This window comes from Miniopterus schreibersii, assembly GCF_964146895.1.
Source record: "Miniopterus schreibersii genome assembly, chromosome: 15".
NCBI lineage: Eukaryota > Metazoa > Chordata > Mammalia > Chiroptera > Miniopteridae > Miniopterus > Miniopterus schreibersii.
The window spans coordinates 51,293,659-51,315,938 of NC_138115.1; the positions used below are offsets into that span (position 1 = coordinate 51,293,659).

The following is a 22,280-nucleotide window of genomic DNA, read 5'->3' on the forward strand; positions in this document are numbered from 1 at the left end:
TGGAGGTAAATTCGTTAGCGCATGGCAGTTTGGCCCTGTGTACAAGGTCCTGAGAGTTGAGCCCTCTGATTTTTATGCTCTTGCAGTTTCTGCAGGACATCTTAGATACACTCTTTGTGATTTTGGATGATAATACAGAGAAATACGGCCTGTTGGTGTTTCAGTCTTTGGTAAGTCTCATCCTTTCTGGCTCTTCCTCTTTCCTATCACATCTTTTTGAATGAGGGAAGTAATTTATTAGAGTGAGTCAGCACAAGGTTCGGATGTTTTCAGTAGAAAAGGGACTGAGGAGTAGCACCCAAGAAAACCAGCCAACCTACCAGGCAGATCCCTACTAGATCAAATTTGAAGACTTCAGCATGGTCAGTTCCAGGCCTCAACTTTGTAGTTCTGATACTCAGTCTCATCCACTACTGCAGAGTTGCCTGGTCCCAGAAATAGTACCTATACCAACTAAAGGCCCAGAAACCAGGTGGTCCATTTTTTCCCTTACAAAGTTGGATATAACCATCAGGAAAAGCAGAGACTCACTTGTGCTGGTCTGAGCATCACACCTTCTCCCTCTATGAAGTTGTTTGAGAACCAGAGGCTCAGGAGGTTGCATAGTGAGAATGACAGTGAGAATGACATTTTGCGGAATAGATCCAGTCCCACAGGAGGCGGTGTATTTTCGGAGAACCAGATTCTCCAAGTCTACCTGGTAGATGAGCAGAGGCAAGAATGGCACTGGCATAGTTCGCCCCTTTGGCTTTTCTTCTTGCTCACTTCCCTGGCCAGCCAGCCAGCTGGCCCCATTTCTGAAGGGCCCAGCCTTTCATAGGCTAATTTGGCTCCAAAGACAAAACGTTTTTTCCTCTTTTTTCCAAGTTTTTTGAGATGCGATAGTATTTATGCCACTTACACAAGTATTGTTTTGCCTTCCCCTGGTTTGTATTGTACACCCAGTGTTATTATGAAGAGGCTCAGTAACACTGTCACAGACAGAGGAGCCCCAAGTCTGGATTGGGAGTCCAGGAGTGGTAGGAACAGAACAGGCAAGACAGCAATTCAGACACAATGGAAATTGTACATTTACTGCCCACGAGAACGCTGGACGGAACACTGACAGTTTGCCATTCCTTGAAGAAGCAAGAATTTGGTTTTGTGCTGGGGCCTCCAATGTCTGAGGCCTCCAATGAACCCCAGTACCTTCCATCTCTCCCAGGTGTTCATCATCAATCTGCTCAGAGACATCAAGTATTTCCACTTCCGGCCTGTAATGGACACATATATCCAGAAGCACTTTGCTGGAGCCCTGGCATACAAGTAAGTTCCATTTGGCATCATTGTTAGGATTTGTGTTTCAATAGAAAGAGGCTAAAAGAAAAGGTCACCGGTCATTCAGCTGAGCTTTTTTTTTAAACTTCATTTATTGTTTTAATTTTGGTAAAATATATATAACATAAAATTTACCATCTTAACCATTTTTAAGTGTACAGCTCAGTGGCATTAAGTACGTTCACGTTGCTGTACAACCATCTGTCTTCACTAGAACTCTTTTCATCTTGCAGAACTGAAACTGTGCCCATTAAACATTAACTCCCCATTTCCCCTCCTCTAGACCCTGAGCAACCACTGGTATATTTTATGTCTCTTTGAATTGCCTATTCAAAGTACCGCATACAAATTGAATCCTACAATATTTGTCTTTTTGTACCTGGCTTTTTCACCTAGCATAATGTCCTCAGTGTTCATCTGTGTTGTAGCATGTATCAGAGTTTCCTTCCTGTTAAAGCCTTAGTAATGTTCATTGTGTGTGTATACCACATTGTGTTTATCCGTTTATCCATTGACGAATACTTAGGTTGCTTCCATCTTTTGGCTGTTGTGAGTAATGCTGCTATGAATGTAGGTGTACAAATATATCTTCAAGATCCTGCTTTCAATTCTTTTGGATGTATACCCAGAAATGGAATTACTGCATCATATGGTAATTCTATTTTTAATATTTTGAAGAACCACCATACTGTTTTTCATAGTGGCTATACCATTTTACATTCCCACCAACAGTGCATAAGGGTTCTAATATCTCCACCTCCTAGTCAACACATGTTATATTCTGTTTGTTTGGTTTTCTCTCTTTTTTCTTTTTTTTGTATTTTGCAATTTTTTTATAGTGGCCTTTCTAATGGTTGTGAGGTGATATCTCACTGTGGTTTTGATTTGAAATTTTCTAACGATTCATGATGTTGAACATCTCTTTATGTGCTTATTAACCATTTGTATTTCTTCTTTGGAGGAAATCTATTCAAGTCCTTTGCCCATTTTTGAATCAGGATGTTTGGTTTTTGTTGTTGAGCTGTTGGAGTTTTTTATATATTCTGGCTATTCACCCCTATCAGGTATATGATTTGAAGATATTTTCTCCCATTGCCTTTCACTCTCTTGATTGTATCTGTTGATGCACAGAACTTTTCAGTCTTGATGTAGTACAGTTTATTTTTTATTTTGTTCCTGTGCTTTTGATGTTAGATCCAAGAAACCATTTCTAAATCCAAAATAATTAAGCTTTGCCCTTATGTTTTTGTCTAAGTATGTCATCCTTTTGCATGTAGATAACCAGTTTTTCTAATATAATTTGTTGAAAAGACTATTCTTTCCCCTACTGAATGGTCTTGGAACCCTTGTTAAAAATAATTTGACCACGAAGAGTTTATTTCTGTGCTATTTTATTGTACTTGTGTATATATCTTTATGCCAGTACCACACTGTTTTGGTTACTATAACTTTGTAGTGAGTTTTAAAATCAGGAAGTGTGTGTTTTCTAAATTTGTTCTTCTTTTTCAAGATTGTTTTGTCTGTTTGGGGTCCCTTGAGATTCTATATGATTTTTTTTTTCTATTCCTGCAAAAAAATGCCACTGTGGGCTCTCAGCTGACATTTTAAACCATAGTCTCTTACATAGTTGTCAAAGCTGCAAAAAATAAGTCTATCTTTTTCTGTGGGAGACATGTGAATAGCTAAATAGAGCACACACAAATAAATGTCAAAGAAATAAAAAGACGGTTGATAAAAGAGATAATATAACTAGTAAACATGAGAGACGCTCACAGGTTATTTAAAATCATTAAAGCAATTTTTTTTTAAGTCACCATTTTCTTCTATGGAAGGAATTAGCACAATTTTAGAAAATATAAAGAAACCCAAGGATTCACTGGAACTCGGACACTTCCATGTCACTTTGGGGAGCAGGCACTGTGCTATGTGTTTTACACATGTCACCTCATTAGTGTTCCCAATAACTTTGAGATGTACTGTTGATTCCTCCATGTTTCAAACGATGAGAATGAGACGGAGGAATCAAATAACTTACCCAGGGATACAGAGCTAGAAGCCAATAGGCTCCAGATGTGAACCCTGCCGCCTGACCAGGCCTATATGCTTGACCTCTGCTCTAATGCCATGTAAATGTCAGGCCTCCTGACTCTCTAATCCCATTTTGCTCAGGTGACTAGTTTCCCAAGGAAATAAAATAGATAGGATAAAGGTTGAGCAAGGAGGGACACGGGACTCTGCACCTGTATTCAGAGTCTGTTATTCTCTAGTCATGGTTGTGTGTTGTAGAGACACAGCAGCTCTAGACAAAACAAACATACACATGCAGGCCAAGACTTTGGGAAAACTTTCTGGTAATCAAAGAAGAAATGTGTCAGGGAGAGTGGTAAAGAGTGATTGTAATTGTTAATTAAAACGTGGCAGCTCCTTATGGACATCTGGTCTCAGATGATCCAAAGATTTCACAGCTGCAGTGGCTCTATCGATTCAGTCTAGCTCATCAGCAGGATATTATTTCCTGTGTGGCTGGTTCAGGGCTGAAAACATTTCAGGCTGCATTGCTTGTGGATTAAAGTGGGGTTTCTGGAACCGTTCTCTTTCCCAGGGAGCTCATCCGCTGTTTGAAGTGGTACATGGATTGCTCAGCAGAACTGATTCGGCAGGACCACATTCAGGAAGCCATGCGGGTAACGTACTGGCTGACTTCAAGAAAAGTTAAAAACAAAAACAAAAAATGCTTGTCTCCACAGCTGGCATTGTCCATCACCTGATTTTAGTGTAGAATTTGCTGTTACTTTGCCCTTCGTTCCCTGCTGTTGGTTCCTGACCATCTTTAACACCTTTTCATGCCGTTTGCTACCACACCTCCAGGCCTTGGAGTACCTTTTCAAGTTCATCGTGCAGTCGAGGATCCTGTATTCAAGAGCCACATGTGGAATGGAAGAGGAGCAGTTCCGGTCCAGCATCCAAGAACTTTTCCACTCCATCCGGTTTGTTCTCAGTCTGGACAGCAGAAACTCAGAAACACTCCTCTTCACTCAGGTCTGTGAGCCGCAGGGGCGCTTTGATGCTTCCTCCTCCCTTCTCCCCTCCAGCCTACCTGTTCCTGCCAGCGAGGGCCCAGGACTCCGCCCCTCAGTCTGCAGAGAAAGGCAGCTAACTCTGAGGCAGCTGGCCGAGCAAGGCAGGTGTGCTTCCTGAGAACTCGGCAACGCCCTGTACTCAGTGGCATGCTCCTGCCACATCAGGAAAAATAGTTGAGATCTAGTCTCAGCTTAGACCTGAGTTGGGATCAGACCTGCTTCTTTGGTGCCAGGCTCATGTTTCATGAGTTTCAGAAGTCTCACCAAGTGTAGTATTCAGTCAGACTTTATGTCTTTGATTCTGATCCCTAGGAAATGGTATGGTACCAGTGTCCTGTTCCGGTGCATGAATGTAGAAAATGTCATTACTTGAGAGAGCAAACCAGCTACTTAGTTCATTGTTGATTTTGAAATGCCTACTTTCCCCCCTATTGTCTTTTTTATCTAGCTGCTTATAGTAATACATTTTTGTGCTGGTTCTAATTACTACAAAATAGCCTCCCTGTTATCTCAGAGAGTTACAGGTCTTCAGATAGAACTCATGTAAATTCTGTGCTGGGGCTGGCCTGGGCATACCCTGCAGTGTGACAGACCTGCTTCCCGGTGTCATAAGTTCCCACTCACCCAAGGCCAGTGTCTACTGTCTGATGAACTGGTCAAGAAAAACAGCCCCCCTCCTCCACCTGCCACTTAGGAAGAGCGCACTCTCATCTCCTTGTCTCGAGGTGACACGTCGTTTCCCTTTGAATGCCTTGGGTTAATTGTGTAAGAGGACTGAGGAGTGGAAAAGCCTTTGTACTACCTCCATGCAGAAGAGAGAAGAATGAGAGCCAGCTATTATTGAAGGCCTGCTGTGTGCCAGGCACTCTACTGGAAACAAACTTTATACTCCTAATTTTTTTCCTCATACCAATGTCAGGAGATAACTAATAGCATCATCTCCATTTTACAGATGAGAAAACTGAGGATTAGGCAGTAACTCACCCAAGGTTCTGTGGCAGATAACTGTTTGTAAAGCTGGGATTTGAACTCATGTCTGTCTAATGCCAAAATTCACTGTCTGTCTCCTATATTACTCTGCCTCCCAAAGCTTTTAGAATTATTATCAGATTGTCCTCAAGAGGCCACCTCATGGGTCTACCAGAGCTGAGATTCTAGAAGAGAAGTCTTCAAGCACATACACTCCCTGGGCCATCTAGGCCACTGAACTCAATGCCAACAGCATTGAAAGTCCTTAAGAGTTCATGTCTCACTAAGTTCACACATTTTTCACCCTTTGGATTTACACTTGAGACTGCCGGGCATCACATATAAAGGAAATAAAGTCTTTAGATTTCATGGTTTCAGATAAATGTCTCTATCCTGGGAAAATGGTCCAGCTCTCAGCTGGGTTGCTGGCTGCAGGGATCTGAGCATAGTTCAGCTAGTGCTGCTTGCAGGTGCTCAGCTCTCTGCCGTACTCTCTTTGAGAGGCTCCTGGCTTGAGTTTGGGGCCAAAGTTGAAAGGTAAAGAGCTTGATCATAGAGACAGAGACAAAAATTTAAATCCATTTTATAAGCAAAAACAGCTATGGATATTAAGCCATGTTGAGCTGATTTCATTTTATATTCCCTTCTCTTGCCAGCAAATGCCTTGGCAAATTATGAAAGCTTCAAGTGGCCTGGGCCCAGTCAGTTCTCTCGTTTTGATTTCCGTTTTGGTTCTCCCTGCTCCATGTCCCCGGAGTGCTACAGTGATGGGTGGAGTGAAAGCCAGGGGGAAGCCCTCCCACAGCAGGGCCTGCAACGCCTTCTCAACCTCTCACCACCTTGTGTCTTTGTATGAGTGCAAGATAGGCACACACCTGCCTCTGAGCTAACCACAGCTTCACTTGCTTCTACAGGCTGCACTCCTCAATTCCTTCCCAACCATTTTTGATGAGCTGCTGCAAATGTTCACCGTGCAGGAGGTGGCAGAGTTTGTGAGAGGGACTCTGGGGAGCATGCCCAGCACTGTACACATTGGACAGTCAATGGATGTGGTGAAGCTGCAGTCCATCGCCAGGACTGTGGACAGCCGCCTGTTCTCTTTCTCAGGTAAATCAAGATGGGATGAGAGCTAGACTCACCTTTTCAGGGTGCTAGCCAAGTGGCAATCAAAAGACCAGTTTTATCAACCATCATGCAAGGAGCCAGTGGCCCTTAAAATACAGACTTTTGGGTAAACTATGTTTGAAAATGCAGACTCACAATTTATTCCTAGCGACACGCATGACATGACCTTCAGAGCAACTTCAGGCCCTTCAATCTAGCTAGCTGCCAGGAATGGGGCCAGCAGGGTGGGAGAACAGAGGAAGAGCAAGAGAGAAGGGCTAGCCCAAGGAGAACAGATCAGGGAGTAAAGCGGTCCTGAAGGGGGCCCTGAGAACCTGCTGTGCTTTCTTGATTCCTTGTCTCACCAGTCAGACTGCTTTTCCTCTCTTTGAAGGAACCTCTAAGCATTAGACAAAGAGATGAACAGGGAACCCTCCACACTCCCAAGCAGGTCAGAACAGCCTAACAGATACCATCAGCAGCCCAGGCAGCCATTCAGAAAGAACCAGGTTCAAACCTGAAACCACATTGAATGTGACCATTTTGCAGTGGTACCAAGTACTCAGTGGCCAATGTTAAGATCAACATAAGCCTGATCCTTTAAGCAGAATGTCACTATTATAGGATAAACTTCTAAGGCACAGGAATAAGTCTGAAATGCTAGACAAACAATTATTAGAATTTTTATAATTAGAATTTTTGGTAGTAAATTTTTTTAAGTTTGACTTTTGAAGCATTACGAACAGTAATTTCACAGCCCAGTGCTACACGTTTGCAATACTAAGCAAAGGTTCTCTTTAATTTAACTTGCTAGTGTGGCGTATTGCTGATGGCAAAGCTGCCACCAAGAAAATCAGCTTTTCTTTCAGTAACTATGTTAAACACTCTCTCTTCACCAGCTCCTAGACTGAAGATTTTATCAGTAGCTTGGACTCACTGTCACTGAGGCCATTGCCCATACTGAAGCTTTATGTACTGCTTAGGAAGATGCTTTCTGGATATCTGGGAAGGGCGCAGCAGGCTGCTCTCACTGACATGCTTTATTTCTAATACTTTTTCAGGTCCTTGCTGCTTCCCATAATCACGTAGAAAACTTGTTCATAAACTTTATGTGGCTGTGGAGCTATGTAATTGGGTTTTGAGATGACAAGGCACCACCTAATTTCCATTCCTGTCTCACTTTCACTGAGTGCCCAAGCTGCAGACTCTTCCCGGAAGCAGGATTGCTGCCGGGTGGTGTCATTTAGCCGGCACTCTCATCCTCAGAGCATGTTAGTTTGATTTCTTCGGCAGATTCCAGTAGCAAACTGCTATTTTGTCTGCAGGCAGCTGTTGGTTGTTTCAAGTTCTGTTTTGTTGGTATTTTGGCCTACAAAACATTATGAACTTCTCTTTGGGCCAAGCATCTTTTTCTGACATAGAATAACTGTCAATCCATTGTATTGGAATATATTCTAATAAGTATTTGACAAGGCAGTCCTAAAATTGTGTGTCATGCAGTTTGTCTTTGGCTGACAAAGATTTTCTTTCTGAATTTCATCTGGAACGCTTAACTGTAGTGAAATATGAACAATAAATCCAAAACTCTATGGCTCGTTTGTATTACTGATAATCTGACTGAACCGTGCTGGCCAGGGACCAGAAATGGTCACACTTGTATTGTCATCACACCTATAAGTGAATGCAGAGGGGCCATTAGCACTTCATTCTGCAGATGAGAAACATCAAGCCCCCAGGAAGAAGTGACTTGCCTAAGGTCTTGGAGTGAGTTAGTAGCCTTCCTGAATTCAGGGTGCTAAATAGAGTCACCTCCAATGACAGTGCTATTTGGGTAACATTAAGGAGAAAAGAAAAGTAGGATTGGCATTAAGGGTTAGCTAATTATCAAAGGTTAATGACAGAAGTCCTTCTGTTCATTGCTGTGGTCACACCTAACATCCCACAAGCCTGAAGGGAAAATGCTGGGGCAGGGGGTTGAGGGAATGGAAGTGCCAGGCCACCTGGCCAGGGTGCCTTGAAGAGGGACAACTTGTAATCCATATCAACTGTGCACGATCAGTCAGTGCAGCTTATAGAGCTGGAGCGTCATTTAAATGGAATTTCCACTGTAAGCTAAGCCTTTAATTTGGAGTCTAGTCGTTAAAGAGATTTCGATTGGAAGCGGTGTCTTAACATTCATCTTGCCCACAATACCATAGATACTAAGTCTTGACCTGAGAGAAGGAAAGAGGTGGAAGGGTAATGCTGTTGGGTGTGTTGTAAAGGCCAGAAGTGGGCTTCCAGGCCTGCCAAAGGGAAGGGGGTGGCCTCCAGCTTGGCTTTAGCCCCAGCCCCGCCTACTTTGAGACCAGCTAAGCCCACAGTGCCACTGGCTTCCTGAGGTGGTTCGGTCTCCTCTAAAGGGCTCCTTCACCTTTGTGTCTTCTCTCCCAGAATCCCGCCGCATCCTGCTTCCTGTGGTTCTCCATCACATTCACCTTCACCTGAGGCAGCAGAAAGAGCTGCTCATCTGCTCAGGGATTCTCGGCAGCATCTTCTCCATCGTCAAGACCAGCTCTCTGGTAGTGGCCCCACACCCACTCCCCTCTCTGCTCCGCTCTAGACTGGTGTCACTCTAGCCAGAGGCAGACCAACAAAGATCGCTTTGTACACTTCTCAGTCAGAGAAGCTTTCATCAGTGACAAGAAGGTGCCTGAGTGAACCGAGGCCTGTGCGTGCCCAGCGGGCTACTCGACACAACACAGTCTTGCTATTTTTAAAAGTTTCTCTACCATACATCCACCCTAAATCCACCCAGAAACGTAGCTGTCTGTAGTACCAGACAGCCCAGTCCTGTGCCATGCTCTGTTTCTATCAAAGGTGTTAATGCTGTGTTTCTGGGAGTGTTCTGAGGGTGCTCGGGCACAAACGGGGGCAGGCAGGCTGAGAGGCAGCTTACTCATTCAGACTTTTCTGTCAGCTTCCTGGCATCTTGATTCCACCCATATGGCATTCCTGTCCTATGCCAGATGAGGTCAGGGTGTTTGAGAGATAAATGTTGCCCACAGGAGCTCTGAGCCTCATTGGATGGTAGAATTATGCTTTAGGGGTGAGGTTTCAACTAATAATGCTTTTGCCTATTTTCTTTCTTTTTATTTTCTTTTAAAAAGAAATCTGTGGTGGGAGGGAAGGAAGAGAAGACACGTGTCAGGCATGAATAATTTATTTTAATGACGTATTTTATGTATTTATGATAATAGGAGAAATGCCCATTTCTATAGAAAATTTGGGAAATATAAAGAAATTAAGAACAAGAATGAGTTTTTTATTACACCATCTTATTAAGCTGAAATAAGGTTCCTGGGGATTAAAATTTCAAGTGCCTTGAAAATGAAGGCCAGTATCCAGGTGATAAGACCATACAAGGGCAGACCAGCCACGTGGACCCAAAGAGGTGCCAAAAAGAGACTATGCTTGGTTTGAGCAGGATACAGGGACCCAGTAGGGCACTCTGGTGTCCAGACTTAAAGTACCATCTGGTGATGATGCCCAGCTTGGCAGAGCCACTGTGAGAGTTGTAGTGGCCCTGTTGTTTGCTCTTGGCTCCAGGCAAGTTCTGGCAGCTCTTCTTCCCACCAGGCCTAAGAGGCAACACGAGGTGCATAAGGTCTACTAGTAACCCAAGGTCAGACTTGATGGGGTGGTAGGCTTATCGCTAAAAAAAGGACACAGATTGAAAGATAAAAGAAGGGAAGAGGAGGAATGGGAACAGGTAAGAGCCTGAAGGAGATGGCTTGGTTGTATTTGTGAGTCTAGAGAGTTGGATGCAATTAGTTGCTTACAACTTCTCAAACAGGCTCCACAGGTAAGAGTGTTAAAATCAGGTCAGCAGATGAGAAACAGCTTCGGGCTCAAGAGCTACTCAAATTCCTCATGTGGATGGGGCAGGGTGTCATTGTATCGAGTAGACAGGTAGGGGATGGATGAAACTGAAGCTCCGTGAGAGCAGAGGTAGTAGCTTCCTTGTTCACCTCTGTACACTCAGGTCTCAAACTGCCCGGCACATGATAAATGCTTAATGAATGATGGATTGATGGGTGGGTCGACAGGTGGACATTTCGACCAGTAATAACATAAAGAGGCTGGAGAAGGGGCCATGGGAATCTCTGAGATAATTAAAACCAAGCCACAGGATTTGAGATGGAATGTGAGAGGGCTGTAAAAGGATAGCACAGACTCTTTGCAAGCTCAGAGCCTCATGGCTGGGAAGCAGCCCTAAGTGAACAGGCATGCTTTGTGTTTCTGTGAGGCTGCTCAGAGATGCACTGAGACCAGAGCCCTTCAGGTGGACCAGTGACCAGGAGCAAGAAGGCTGAGGAGCTAGAAGTGGAACCTAGCAGCAGACAGACTGGCAGAGGTTGAGATCACCCAGAGAGAAAACCCTGAGAAGAAACAGTCCTCAGAAAGACTAAGACACTCCTGTGCACATTAGCAGTGGTGAAGGTGCTGCCCCACACCCTGTGGTGTGAATACTTTCCCATTTTCTCAGTGTTGGTCAGCAGTGTTGTGCTTCTCCTAACATTTATAGGGAAGTCAAAGAAAACCTTCAACTCAGGACCTTCTCTTCTGTCCTGTATTTGAAATTAATGTATCTGCCTGCAGTTCAGAACTGTGGGTGTCAGGTGGTGCTCGGTAAGGCCTCAGCCACCACACTGGGGCTTCGGTGGCAAGTGTTCCACCTCCTCTCAGAGCCATTGCCCTGGGTTCCCCCACACTGCATGCTAGTGAGGCTGATTGGTGAGAATCCAGTCCAACAGCCAGTGCTGAGGTGGCTGACTTAGTAAGTACTGCCAGCTGCATGCCAGCTGGGCCTGGCACTAACGGTGTGCTCTCTCGCTGCTCGCTCCAGGAGGCAGATGTCATGGAGGAGGTAGAGATGATGGTGGAGAGCCTCCTGGACGTGCTCTTGCAGACTCTGCTCACCATCATGAGCAAATCGCACGCTCAGGAGGCGGTAAGAGGGCAGCGGTGCCCGCAGTGCACAGCCGAGATCACTGTTAGTAACTAACATTCAGGTTTCCTTGCTTTCTTTTCTAACCTGGGGCTCCTCCACACCAACTCCCATCTCGCCACACTCCGCCTGCATCTCACCCTCCCCCTGCATGGTTGTCAGCATGCTGTCATCTTCCCTTCTCCAGTCTCACTCCCATCTCCACTTTGTAACCTCTAGGTTCATACTCCCAGAAGTCTACGTCAGGGCAGATTCAGGAATGTGTCTTGTCCTATTTCCTGCACACTGTCTTTGCCTTTGTGCCAAGTCATTTTCTATAGTGTGGAATGAAGTAGAGATGTAGTAAGAGGTTGAAGGCAAAAAATAGACTGCTCCTTCTAGGAACAGGCTCTCCCAAATGCTGTGCACAGGAGAATAATTTTCTCAGAATTTGCTTGAATCTGCAGGTTAGTTGCTTCCATCTGTAGTGTTTGTATCTCAGTGTCTAGCCTAAGGAAAAAAGCAATGAGGTAAAATTGTAATGGCATTACTGCTGGACAGTGATCTCCTATGATCTAATTAGAAGAGAAAGAGGGGAAGCCTCGTGGGAGGGCAGAGAGGCAGCCCCCAGAGTAACCCTCTCCTATACTCAGAGTGGGCGTCTTAGCCCTGCTGTTGGAACATGATAAATGTTGCATGGAATCTTCCAGTCAGCAGGTGGGAGATGACCATGATCCCTTTGAAGAAAACCTTGGACAGCCAAGCTCCTCATGCCAGGCGAGCAGGGAGAGCAGAGAGCAGGCACGTGTTCTGGAGCACTGGGCTTGGGGAGAATGCTCCCTGAGGAGGTCCGTGGAGGGCACTCTCACTGTGGGTAAACACATAAGCACCTGGCATGTCCTGGTAGCCCATTCTTCTGACAGCAATACAGTGTTTACTGTGGGCCAGACCCTGCTTTACACCCTTTACAAATATATTAACTCATTTATTAGCAATACTTACCAAGCGTTTCATTTTATATGGATTTAATGAAGATGACAATAACTAGTTTATTGAGCACTTCTTTATATACTGGATCTTTTACTTAAATGCTTTATGTGCATTATTCTGATCCTTACAACAAATCTGTGAATTTTGGCTTATTATGCCCATTTTTCAGATAAAACCGAGGTTCTCATACATGTATATATTTTACATACATATATGTATAATAATTTTGTGGGTTTAGAAAGGATTTAAGAGACTAAAAAACTGTTGTCAGATTCCCATGAGTTTAAAACATTTGAAAATTGTCCAAATGAAGCCATTTTGCTCCATTTTTTTCTGAGGAGGAATTCTTCCAAGAGGAGGCCGTGCCCAGCTGCCCAGTCCCAAAAATTGCCATGAGATGGTGGAAGTCTTTGGAAGAAATCCTTAAAGCAGGATTTTCTTCCACCTGCCTCAGTTGGAATTTGAAGAAAGTTTAAAGACTAATTTTTTTATCTTTATATTCTCACTAGTCTTAAAGCCTATAGCTTGCCAATTGCTTGGTCCACTGACCACATGTAAGCTCTGGGAGGTCCCCAATAAGATCCTTGTAGAAGGACCCAGCAGGATGGGCAGAGTCCAAATTCTGTCCAAAGAAGGCTGAGCACCTGGATCCAAGTGGCCCTTCTAGACTTCACTGTGGTGCCCTGGCCTCATGTAGTGACCAAGGAATATGTTGCCAAACTCTCCTAGGAAAAAAACGAGTATCCATCTCACTGCAGTATTTCTTTATTATAGGTTAAGGTTTTTCAACTAGCCCCATGCTGCAGAAATCTTACTAAAACTCCCAAACCCTCCAGGCCTCACTTAGCGGAAAAGAAGACTCATTTTCAGGGCCAGAGTTATCACCTTCCCTTTCATGATCATTGGGGCCATCTCAGACCCTTCCTTCTGTCCTTGCCCTGTGTGGATTGGGGAAACATATCCCTTGTAATTGTCTGTGCTAAGTGTGTTTTGGGTTTCCCCAGGGTGAGTATGTGTCCTGCCTTCTCTCACTGCTCCGCCAGATGTGTGACACCCATTACCAGCACCTCCTGGACAACTTCCAGAGCAAAGATGAACTCAAGGTAGGCAGCAAAGCAGTTACCTTTCACTCAGCAAAGGAAGCATGTGGCTAAGGCTGCCCAGGGGCTTTTCCCCTGCCAGGGGACAAGTACAAGTGACCAGATTAGGACTGCCAGGGGTGTAAGATTCACCAGCCCCACTTTACAGCTGACTTTACGGCTTCCAGAAGCTGAAAGCCAGCAATGTTCTCATACAGCCAGACCCCAGTAATACTGGCAGATTTTCCCTGACTGATGGCAACCTTATGACCATGTGCCTTTATGGGAAGCTACTCTGGGCCACACTCATTGGCAGTGAACCAGGACCCCAGATTTTTCTTTTAAGTGCTGTTGGCATTATCTTGTTTGTCCCAACTGATATGGATGCTTCATGTAGCTGGGATGTTAAATTATTATGACTGATTTTTTTTTCCCCAGCAAATACTCTAGTGATAAGACTTTCCTCACTGAGTGAGCTCTTGAGTCAGGTCAAATAAGTCCCCTGCGTGAGGCTTTCCTAGGTGACTACCAAGTAGACAAAAAAGTAACAGTTGTCTGGGAATGGCACCTTTTCAGGAACTCCAAACCATTTTGTCCCCTGCAGTGACTGCTAGGCTGCTGGTTTTCAAGGCTACCATGGAGGTTGGGAGAGAGGGTATGGGAATGGGAAAGTTAGAACACAATGAAACTCAACTGTTCCTACTGAGATGCAACCATTTTTCTTGAATAATGCTTCTTGGATTATTGCAGGCCTTGATTAACCAGTCCTTGCCACTATTTCAGAATGCTTCCTTGGAGGAGCACATTTTTAGAGGCTCTTACTCCGCCATTCCTAAAGTGCTTCTCCTGTCTATGTCTTCCTAACATCCAAGAAAGCAGATTCTTAAAGTCAGATGCTCAGGGACCGTGAGCCAAAGAATAAGACCCATGGACTCACTTGGTTGGATACCAGTTCATGTGCATTCTAGACTTCCCTAGGCACTGGGCTGCCTCTGTTCTACCCAGTTTGGATCTGCTCCCATAATCTGACCTGTGAGAGTACCTAGAACTCACTTTCTATGAGAAAAGCAATGCACAAAGGGAAGCAGAATTGAACTCACTGGTCTAACCCATTCTCGTGATCTAGAGGTCAGGAGGCCCTGCTGAGGAAACGGCTGCAGTGGTAGTGGGGGTGTCTCACATCAGGTTTTCCTCTCATTTCAGGAATTCCTGCTGAAGATTTTCTGTGTGTTCCGGAATCTGATAAAGATGAGCGTCTTTCCTCGGGACTGGATGGTGATGAGACTTCTCACAAGCAAGTGAGTGTGGAAGGGCCCTGCACTAACATCCACAGAGTTGTTCTCAGACTAAGGAGAGTGCATGTATGTGCAAGAGAGAGAGCAAGAAAGAAGTCAAGACCAAGGCCATAGGGACAGAGAAGAGAGAGTAAATATGAAAAAAATGTCAGGCACAGTCAGTAGGACTTGACCATTTTCCATAAGTTCAAAATGAAGAGCCCGGCCAGGCGTGGCTCGGCGGTTGAGCATCAACCTAGGATCCAGTAGATCCCAGTTCAATTCCCAGTCAGGCACATGCCGGGGTTGCAGCTTGATCCCCGGTCGAGGGCATGCAGGAGGCGGCCAGTCAATGGCTCTCATCATTGATGTTTCTCTCTCCCCCTCTCCCTTCCTCTCTCTGAAATCAATAAAGATTTTTTTTTTTTTTTAAAAAAGAAAGAATCAGAGTTTTTAAAAAAATAGAGACTAGGTGCCTGGCAAATGATGTCATGGTAAGGATACACAAGGAGATGCTGAGGATGCGAAATGTGACACCAGAGGAGGGTTTCTTCTTGAGGAAGGCGTGTTTCCTGGCCCATGGCTTCTGTGGCTCTGTAGTTTCATGCAATGTCCCAAGCCTTCCTCTTGATTTGGTTTGTGTTGTCTGCCAGACACTGTTCACCTCCCACAGTTAATGCTAATTACCCACCTGAGACCTGGCTGTGAGGCTCTGACCGCTTCTGACTCTGGCCACAGAATTCACGTTAAGACTGACCCCAGACTTCCTGCCCTGTTTCTATTTCTAGCCTGTGCTTCTAATTGACAAACCAGACAAGTGACGTAGGAGGTGAGGTGCTGCCTCATCTGGTCTCCCTCCATCAGAAGGCCACTGGGCCACTGCTCTCTAGTCTGCTGCCTCCTCCCAGTGATCTGCCCTTTATGTTGTCATTGCGCAGTACGCAGTGAAATTATTTATGCTAGCTATGTTAACGGGGTATCAGCATGGTCTTTCCACCTTGTACCTGTTGTAGTGCCCTGTTTTTCTTTTTTCAAAACTGCAAACATTTTATATAGAACAGAACAGAAGAATGGTTATAGACAAAATTATACAGGTATTTCCTCAAATAGTGGATTTTCCGTTTGACTCCCTCTTGTTTCTGTCTCTCAGCTCTACTCAGCACCTCAGTTTCCCCAACCCATCCTGCAAGAGCAGCCTCTTCTTTTAAGGCTTTTACCTTTCAAATTTGTCGCCCCTTCTGCTGGTGGAGTTGTCTCTCTAATGCACTGTTTTTGCCTTGGCCCTCTCCTGCATCAAAGCCCTGGTGGTCACTGTTAGATATCAGGTCCTTTGCCAGGCAGCCAAGGCCCTCTGTAATCAAACTCTTACCTGCCTGTTCCACTTCTCTTCCTTTCTACCTCAACCTATGCCCTGGATTCCAGCAAGCCAGCCTCTCATTGAGAGTGATGTTCTGAACCAGAAGCTGGAATCAAATGACTTATAGATAAAAATAATAGCATATGACAAAGTAGATATTTAATAATTATAAACCCCTATGATCATGTGAAAAAATAAAATTATACTCTAAGTTCTCTGGTGGTAATAATATATGTTCAGCATATATGCACAACCCAAGGACACGGACAATGGTGGGGAAAGGGACTGGGGAGGGGGAAGGGATGGGGTGGAACGGGTCATTGGGGAGAAAAAAGGACATTTGTAATATTTTAAACAAAAATAAAATTTTTTAAAAAAGGGGAGGAAAATATATATATGTTCATTACCCAAAGTCCCCAAAATACTAGAATCACTCTTTGAACTGGAAGAAACTTTAAAGAACCGTCAAACCCCATCTGCCCCCTTTTTTAGGCAGGGAAACTGGGCCTTGGTATTACCAAGGCCAGATAATGGTAGAGCCAGGCCCAGAACCCACTGATGTTCTGTGCTGTTCTGCCAGCAATGAAGCATTTCTCCAAGGCTGGTTTTCTGTGGGATTTGTACCGTCTATCTTTTTCCTTTATAGTCACATCTTACATGGGAGCACATTGTACTAAAGAAGTTCTCACACAGGGTGTAGACAGTTGATGCTAAGCTATCAGATGCCATTGTTGTCTTTTAACTCTGCCGACGCCTTGTTCCCTTACTGCAGTATTATAGTCACTACTGTCCAGTACTTGTCTTCTGCACTGCACAAGAATTTCACAGAGACGGACTTTGACTTTAAGGTAGGCGCTCCTGATATCTATCACTACCTTTGTAATAACTCTAGAAAGCCAAAATCCAAGCTCACTGCTTTTGTTTTTGTTTTACCTAAAACAGCCATTTTATTTTGCTTACAATTTTGCAGGTCAGGAGTTTGAAAAGGACTCATCTAGGTGTCAGCTTGGGGGTTGGAGCAAGCTCCCCGATTTTTATTATTATTATTAACATGTTCATAGTATCAAACAGCTTCCAAGTTTGATAGTGACTAGACTGTCACCTAGAACAAGCTCCACGTTGGGAGGTGTTGGGAGCCAGGCATCCATGAGTATGCTTGCTATTCCAGAATTAACACTGTTGGCTTCAGAAGAGTCAAGAAAAAAAGAAAAAGTCCTGTTTGCAAAGATATTTAAAAGGAAAAAAATCAAGATCTTAAAGTTGTAAAATGAATTCTGTGCTACATGCATATATTTAGAATCTCTCCTTGCAAGGTTAAGGACTTGGGCTGTCATGCGTTTTCTCTTGCTCTGTCTCTAGGTGTGGAATTCTTATTTTAGCCTGGCAGTTCTGTTCATAAATCAGCCAAGCCTCCAGCTAGAAATCATCACTTCAGCCAAGAGGAAGAAGGTTCTAGATAAGTAAGACATATGTCTCTTATTCACCTCGTTGCCACATGCCCAGATGGGGCTGTGTTTCCAGGGAAGGCTCCTTCCGAAGTCCACAAGGTTCTCACTGAGGTGGCTTCCCAAGAAGCCAAGTGAGAAAGTGCAGTTGAGAGCCAGATGACTTAGTATTTTGGGAAACATTATAAATAGTGCTACAAACCCCCATTGGGTCTGTAGCCTTGTCTTCTGAACCTGTTCCCACTAATAACTGGCTCCTGTGTTATTGTTCCCAGGTATGGGGACATGCGTGTGATGATGGCTTATGAACTGTTCAGCATGTGGCAGAATTTAGGTAGGTCTTTCCTCCTTATTTGTCCCTTCCACATACTGCATAGCTGAGTAAAAAGTGACAAGACTAATAACTTTGCCCAGGTTTTATGAATGTTAATTTAGACCCAAGAAATCTTCACATGCCTTTAACATAGCACCTCATATGGATGGTGTAGCATGTGTGCACCAAGCCATTGGCAGGAGAGTTAGGCTGAGAAATAAATCCCCAGTAATACATATTCACAATCTCTTTTTTGAGAACTAAAATTCAAAAGGAAAAAAAAAGATGAGGGCTCCAGTAGTTTTTTTCCAGTTTGAGAACTCATGCCTGTAAGATCCTCTCTGCTATTCATGTCTTAGTTTGGATATTGCAGGCTCAAAAGCATAGATCTTGGAGACACTCAGCCCATGAGCAAGGGCAGCTATGCATTTTAATAAAGATTGAGCCCGGCCAGTGTGGCTCAGTGGTTGAGCGTCGACCTGTGATCCTGGTGATCGGGGTTTGATTCCTGGTCAGGGCACATGCCCGGGTTGTGGGCTCGATCCCCAGCGAGGGCGTGCAGGAGGCAGCTGATCGATGACTCTCTCATCATTGATGTTTCTCTCTTTCTCTTTCTCCCTCTCCTTTCCTCTCTCTAAAATCAATAAAGATATATTTTAAAAAAAAAAAAAAGATTGCAACACTTCTTGGGTTTCTGGAATTCAGGCATGCAGATCACATTCCTGATACCAATTGCATGAAGGTTGGATGTAGGAAGGGAATTTCAGCCCTTAGATGAGATTGGTTTCAGCTTCCTTTCTTTTGATAACTTCTCTTTTCAGCTTCTTTGATACCCACTGCTTGGGATCTGAAATTGTGAGTTTAGGGTAGCACCCTTGGATTGCCCTGGTGCCTAGGTGGGCCATCCCTTGGTACTGTAGGCTTTCAGTAGCCTGTCAGAGTGCTAGAGAAGCTGCGGTTACTCTTCCTGGTAAAGTCTGCTTTCAAGTAAGCTCATGGTTCTGAGGATCATCAGCCTTGGGGATGATGGTAAAACTTTATAGCCCTTCACTAACCACCCCCTAGTTTCTAACACTGCAGCAGCAAGCAAAGCGTTCCTGCCAGCCAGCACTGGGCCTGCTGCCTGAGTGGAGATGCATTCCCCAAGCAGGCCCTCCGGCTTCAGTACTCTTACTTCCTGCATCGAGCACAGTTTGGGTATAGACTCTGAAATTCCCAGGAACACCATGGGCTAGCAGCTGCACCAAACACCAAAATTGGATATGTAGAATCAACCTCCCTCAGGGCTAACATTTGATCCTTAAATAAGCTTTTTAAATAGAAGAAATTTTAAAAGATGTCAAATTTGCCTAAAAAAGCCAATCCTTTCTCATTGTTTTTGGTGGAAATGGTATTTTCTGGTCCTCAAGTGTTGATTTTGCTTTGCTAGAACAGCAATTATCCTGTGGGCCCACAGTTTGCCTCTCCTCCTTAGTGTCTGAAGGACTGAAAGCGGGGCTCCGGCAAATGGATCACTCTGTTTCACCATTGCAAGGAAAAGTTCTGTCCCACGGTCCTCAGGACTGGCCTGGCTTCTGGGAACATGCCCCAGATCAGGCTGATCGCAGGGAAACCCTCATCACCACTTCCCATGCAGAGGCCTCATTAAAAAGTTTGAGGGGTGCCCAGTGGAGTGGCTCAGTTGGCTGGATGTCATCCCATGCACCAAGGGGTTGCCAGTTCGATTCCCAGTCAGGGAACATACCTGGGTTGCGGGTTTGAGCCTCAGTCGGAGAGTGTACAGAGGGCAACCAATCGATGTGGTCTGAGTAGATGTAGTTCTACCATCAGAAATGCAGTGTGAAGACCAGGACCTGGGGGCGGGTGCACCCAGAGAGAGTCTCTAAGCCAGGAGTGCAGATCTGTGCAGGAGGCTCCTGCTAACTCAGGAGAGGGCCTCCAGGCATTCATAGGCACACACAGTAAAGAGACCCCTGGACTTCAGACCTTTAGTGGCTGGATCAGGAACTGAACATCCTCATCACTGAAATGCCTCTGGGCTAGAGATAGAAACCCCAGGGAGTGTGTGTTGTATTTAGATGGATTTTTTTCTTGCTAAATAACTGTTGTGAGCCGAAGATCTGAAACTATCACAGGTTACTCAGAAATCCTATTCGCTCTAGAGCAGTGAACTCTGTTCCTTGACCCCAGAATAATGTTCAGGCAGTTAGTGGAACTTCCCAGTAAATTCTTTGGGAAGGCCATTTGTGCCTATTGAACATGTTTTCACTGGACTAGGCCAGTTTTATTCATGAACTCTAAAGTGCCAAGAGGAGGAGTGTCTCAGAGAGCCATAGGGAAGAGCTTGCTTGCTCTTGGGCGCTTCCAGTGCAGATCAGAGCATGGCTGTGGCACCACATGGGAAGCTTCTATGAAGGAGCAGAGCAAGCATAAACTAGTGTCTGTTGTGTGTTGTTGCCAGGTGAACATAAGATCCACTTTATTCCGGGAATGATTGGTCCTTTTCTGGGTGTGACACTGGTCCCTCAGCCAGAAGTGCGGAATATCATGATTCCCATCTTCCATGACATGATGGACTGGGAGCAGAGGAAAAATGGCAACTTCAAACAGGTACGATCTCTGGTGACTGATGCTGCCGGCCCAGAGACCCATTTTGGGATCTCTGGAGAACTCTTCTACCCATGTTTGCACTGTTGCATCTCTGCTGCTCTAGGTCCCCTCCCCACCTTTGCCCTGTTGGAAGCACAATCTACTTATACCTACACATGTGAAGGGACATCCCTTGTTATAAACAGACCCTACTTCCCTTGGGAGGCTTGTGGCCAGCTGATTGACTCAAAGCTTGAGACCAGACAAGCTTTGAACTGGGAGTGAGATACCTTGGCTTCTAGGCCCAGCTCTACCTGACTTAACCCTAGGCAAGTGTCTGCTCATGCCTTTTCTCTGCACAGAGAGAGTTGGCTGGCCTGGTCTCAGACTTGCTGTTTCCTGTGAAATGTGTATTCACGCAGCTGGTGCATCAGGCCGAACATCAGCATGTGGTGTCCCCGTCCTGGCGTGTAGCAGGCTGTCTTGTTTTCTGTTAATGGGATTTCAGAAACCATAAGTGACTTCAGTGAATTTCCTAATTCAATTATTCTTTTATTAGTTTATTGCCTTAGGACTCTTTGGCCCTATGTGGAGTGAGAAAATGTTTCTGTTATAGTTCATTAAGTGCAGCCATGCCATTTTTTGTTTATATGAAATATCTATATAAATAATACCACGACACCACATTTTCAAGGTTAATAAAGGGTTTAAGAGATTTTATCTCAAGTCACGTCCAGCTAATTTCTCACCTCAGAGTAACCCTAATGAAGTCTATTAGAAAAATGGCCGAGCACACTGAATGCCTTGCAGATCAGTGGGCAGTAGTAATAAATGCACGATTGTGCCTCACGGTTTAGGAATCCAACAAATGCAGGGGCCCTGGTGAGGACCCAAGGGTTTAGGTCCTATGGGGGCAAACAGTGGAGCCTTTTCTCCTGAAGGAGAGTCTCCAAAGGAAACACATCTCCCCCAGCCCAGCCTAATGGCAGGCAGAGTAAGGACCAGCCCCCCAGTTTCCTTCCTTTGTAACTGGCTGACTAGAAGGTAAAATTCTAGCCAAATATTTTTTATACATACACATTCTTTTGAATGAACATTTTTTAAGAAAGAAAAACCTTTGACAAAGGCCTCTTTTGGATCCAAAATACTTTCCTCTCCCGGGAGTCCTTGCCTTTTGCCCCTAGACTGGGGAAAGAGTATCTGAGAATTGTAAGTCCCAACTCTGTTTGAAACCACTGGAGTGGGAGGTCTTCCTGGCTAGGGGAGGCAGGGTGGTTTCTTGGGGCTGTAGATAAGCTTCTTCCTTCCCTGGGATTTATTTAGTGCAAGGGCAAACTAGGAAGCAGTTCCCCACCATCCTTACTATTGCAGGGTCAGCTCTGGTTTATAAAGTCTCTGCTTCCCTCTAGGTGGAGGCTGAGCTGATTGACAAGCTGGACAGCATGGTGTCAGAAGGGAAAGGTGACGAGAGCTACAGGGAGCTCTTCGGCCTGCTGTAAGCTGCTTCAGCCCCAGGCACCCCAAGTTGGGGGAGGGGGTGAAGAAGGCTAATGAAGGGTAGGGGTGCAACCCATGCTGGGCAGGCTTCAGAGGGTGGGTATCAGGAGAGCCCTGGGTCATTCCTAGTGGTAGCAGTGATCACCTTCTGTCAATAAAAAAAAGTGGCATTGTGACAGCAAGCTCTCTCAGAGGTTGCCGTGGTTGACTGAGGAGGCAAAGCCAAGTGATCACCCTGAGCTCCACATTTGCTGTTGGGAAAAGATCGTTAGATGTCTCATAGCATGCGCTGTATCC

The 22,280-nt window shown here is 44.9% G+C and overlaps 1 protein-coding gene across 1 annotated transcript in view; it reads left to right on the top strand.

Moving 5' to 3' along the window:
- The window catches only part of DOCK3 (dedicator of cytokinesis 3), a gene marked incomplete at its 5' end in the record, with an annotated part of 138,424 nt that overhangs the window by 79,521 nt on the left and 36,623 nt on the right, over positions 1-22,280 (top strand). Inside the window, 14 exons of the mRNA XM_081159497.1 lie at positions 87-170; positions 1,205-1,305; positions 3,920-4,001; positions 4,186-4,356; positions 6,281-6,473; positions 8,904-9,031; positions 11,359-11,505; positions 13,434-13,532; positions 14,712-14,806; positions 16,912-16,987; positions 17,499-17,599; positions 17,860-17,918; positions 20,359-20,507; positions 21,896-21,981. Coding sequence (XP_081015623.1) covers positions 87-170; positions 1,205-1,305; positions 3,920-4,001; positions 4,186-4,356; positions 6,281-6,473; positions 8,904-9,031; positions 11,359-11,505; positions 13,434-13,532; positions 14,712-14,806; positions 16,912-16,987; positions 17,499-17,599; positions 17,860-17,918; positions 20,359-20,507; positions 21,896-21,981 — 1,571 coding nt within the window. The remainder of the gene's footprint in view (positions 1-86; positions 171-1,204; positions 1,306-3,919; positions 4,002-4,185; positions 4,357-6,280; positions 6,474-8,903; positions 9,032-11,358; positions 11,506-13,433; positions 13,533-14,711; positions 14,807-16,911; positions 16,988-17,498; positions 17,600-17,859; positions 17,919-20,358; positions 20,508-21,895; positions 21,982-22,280) is intronic.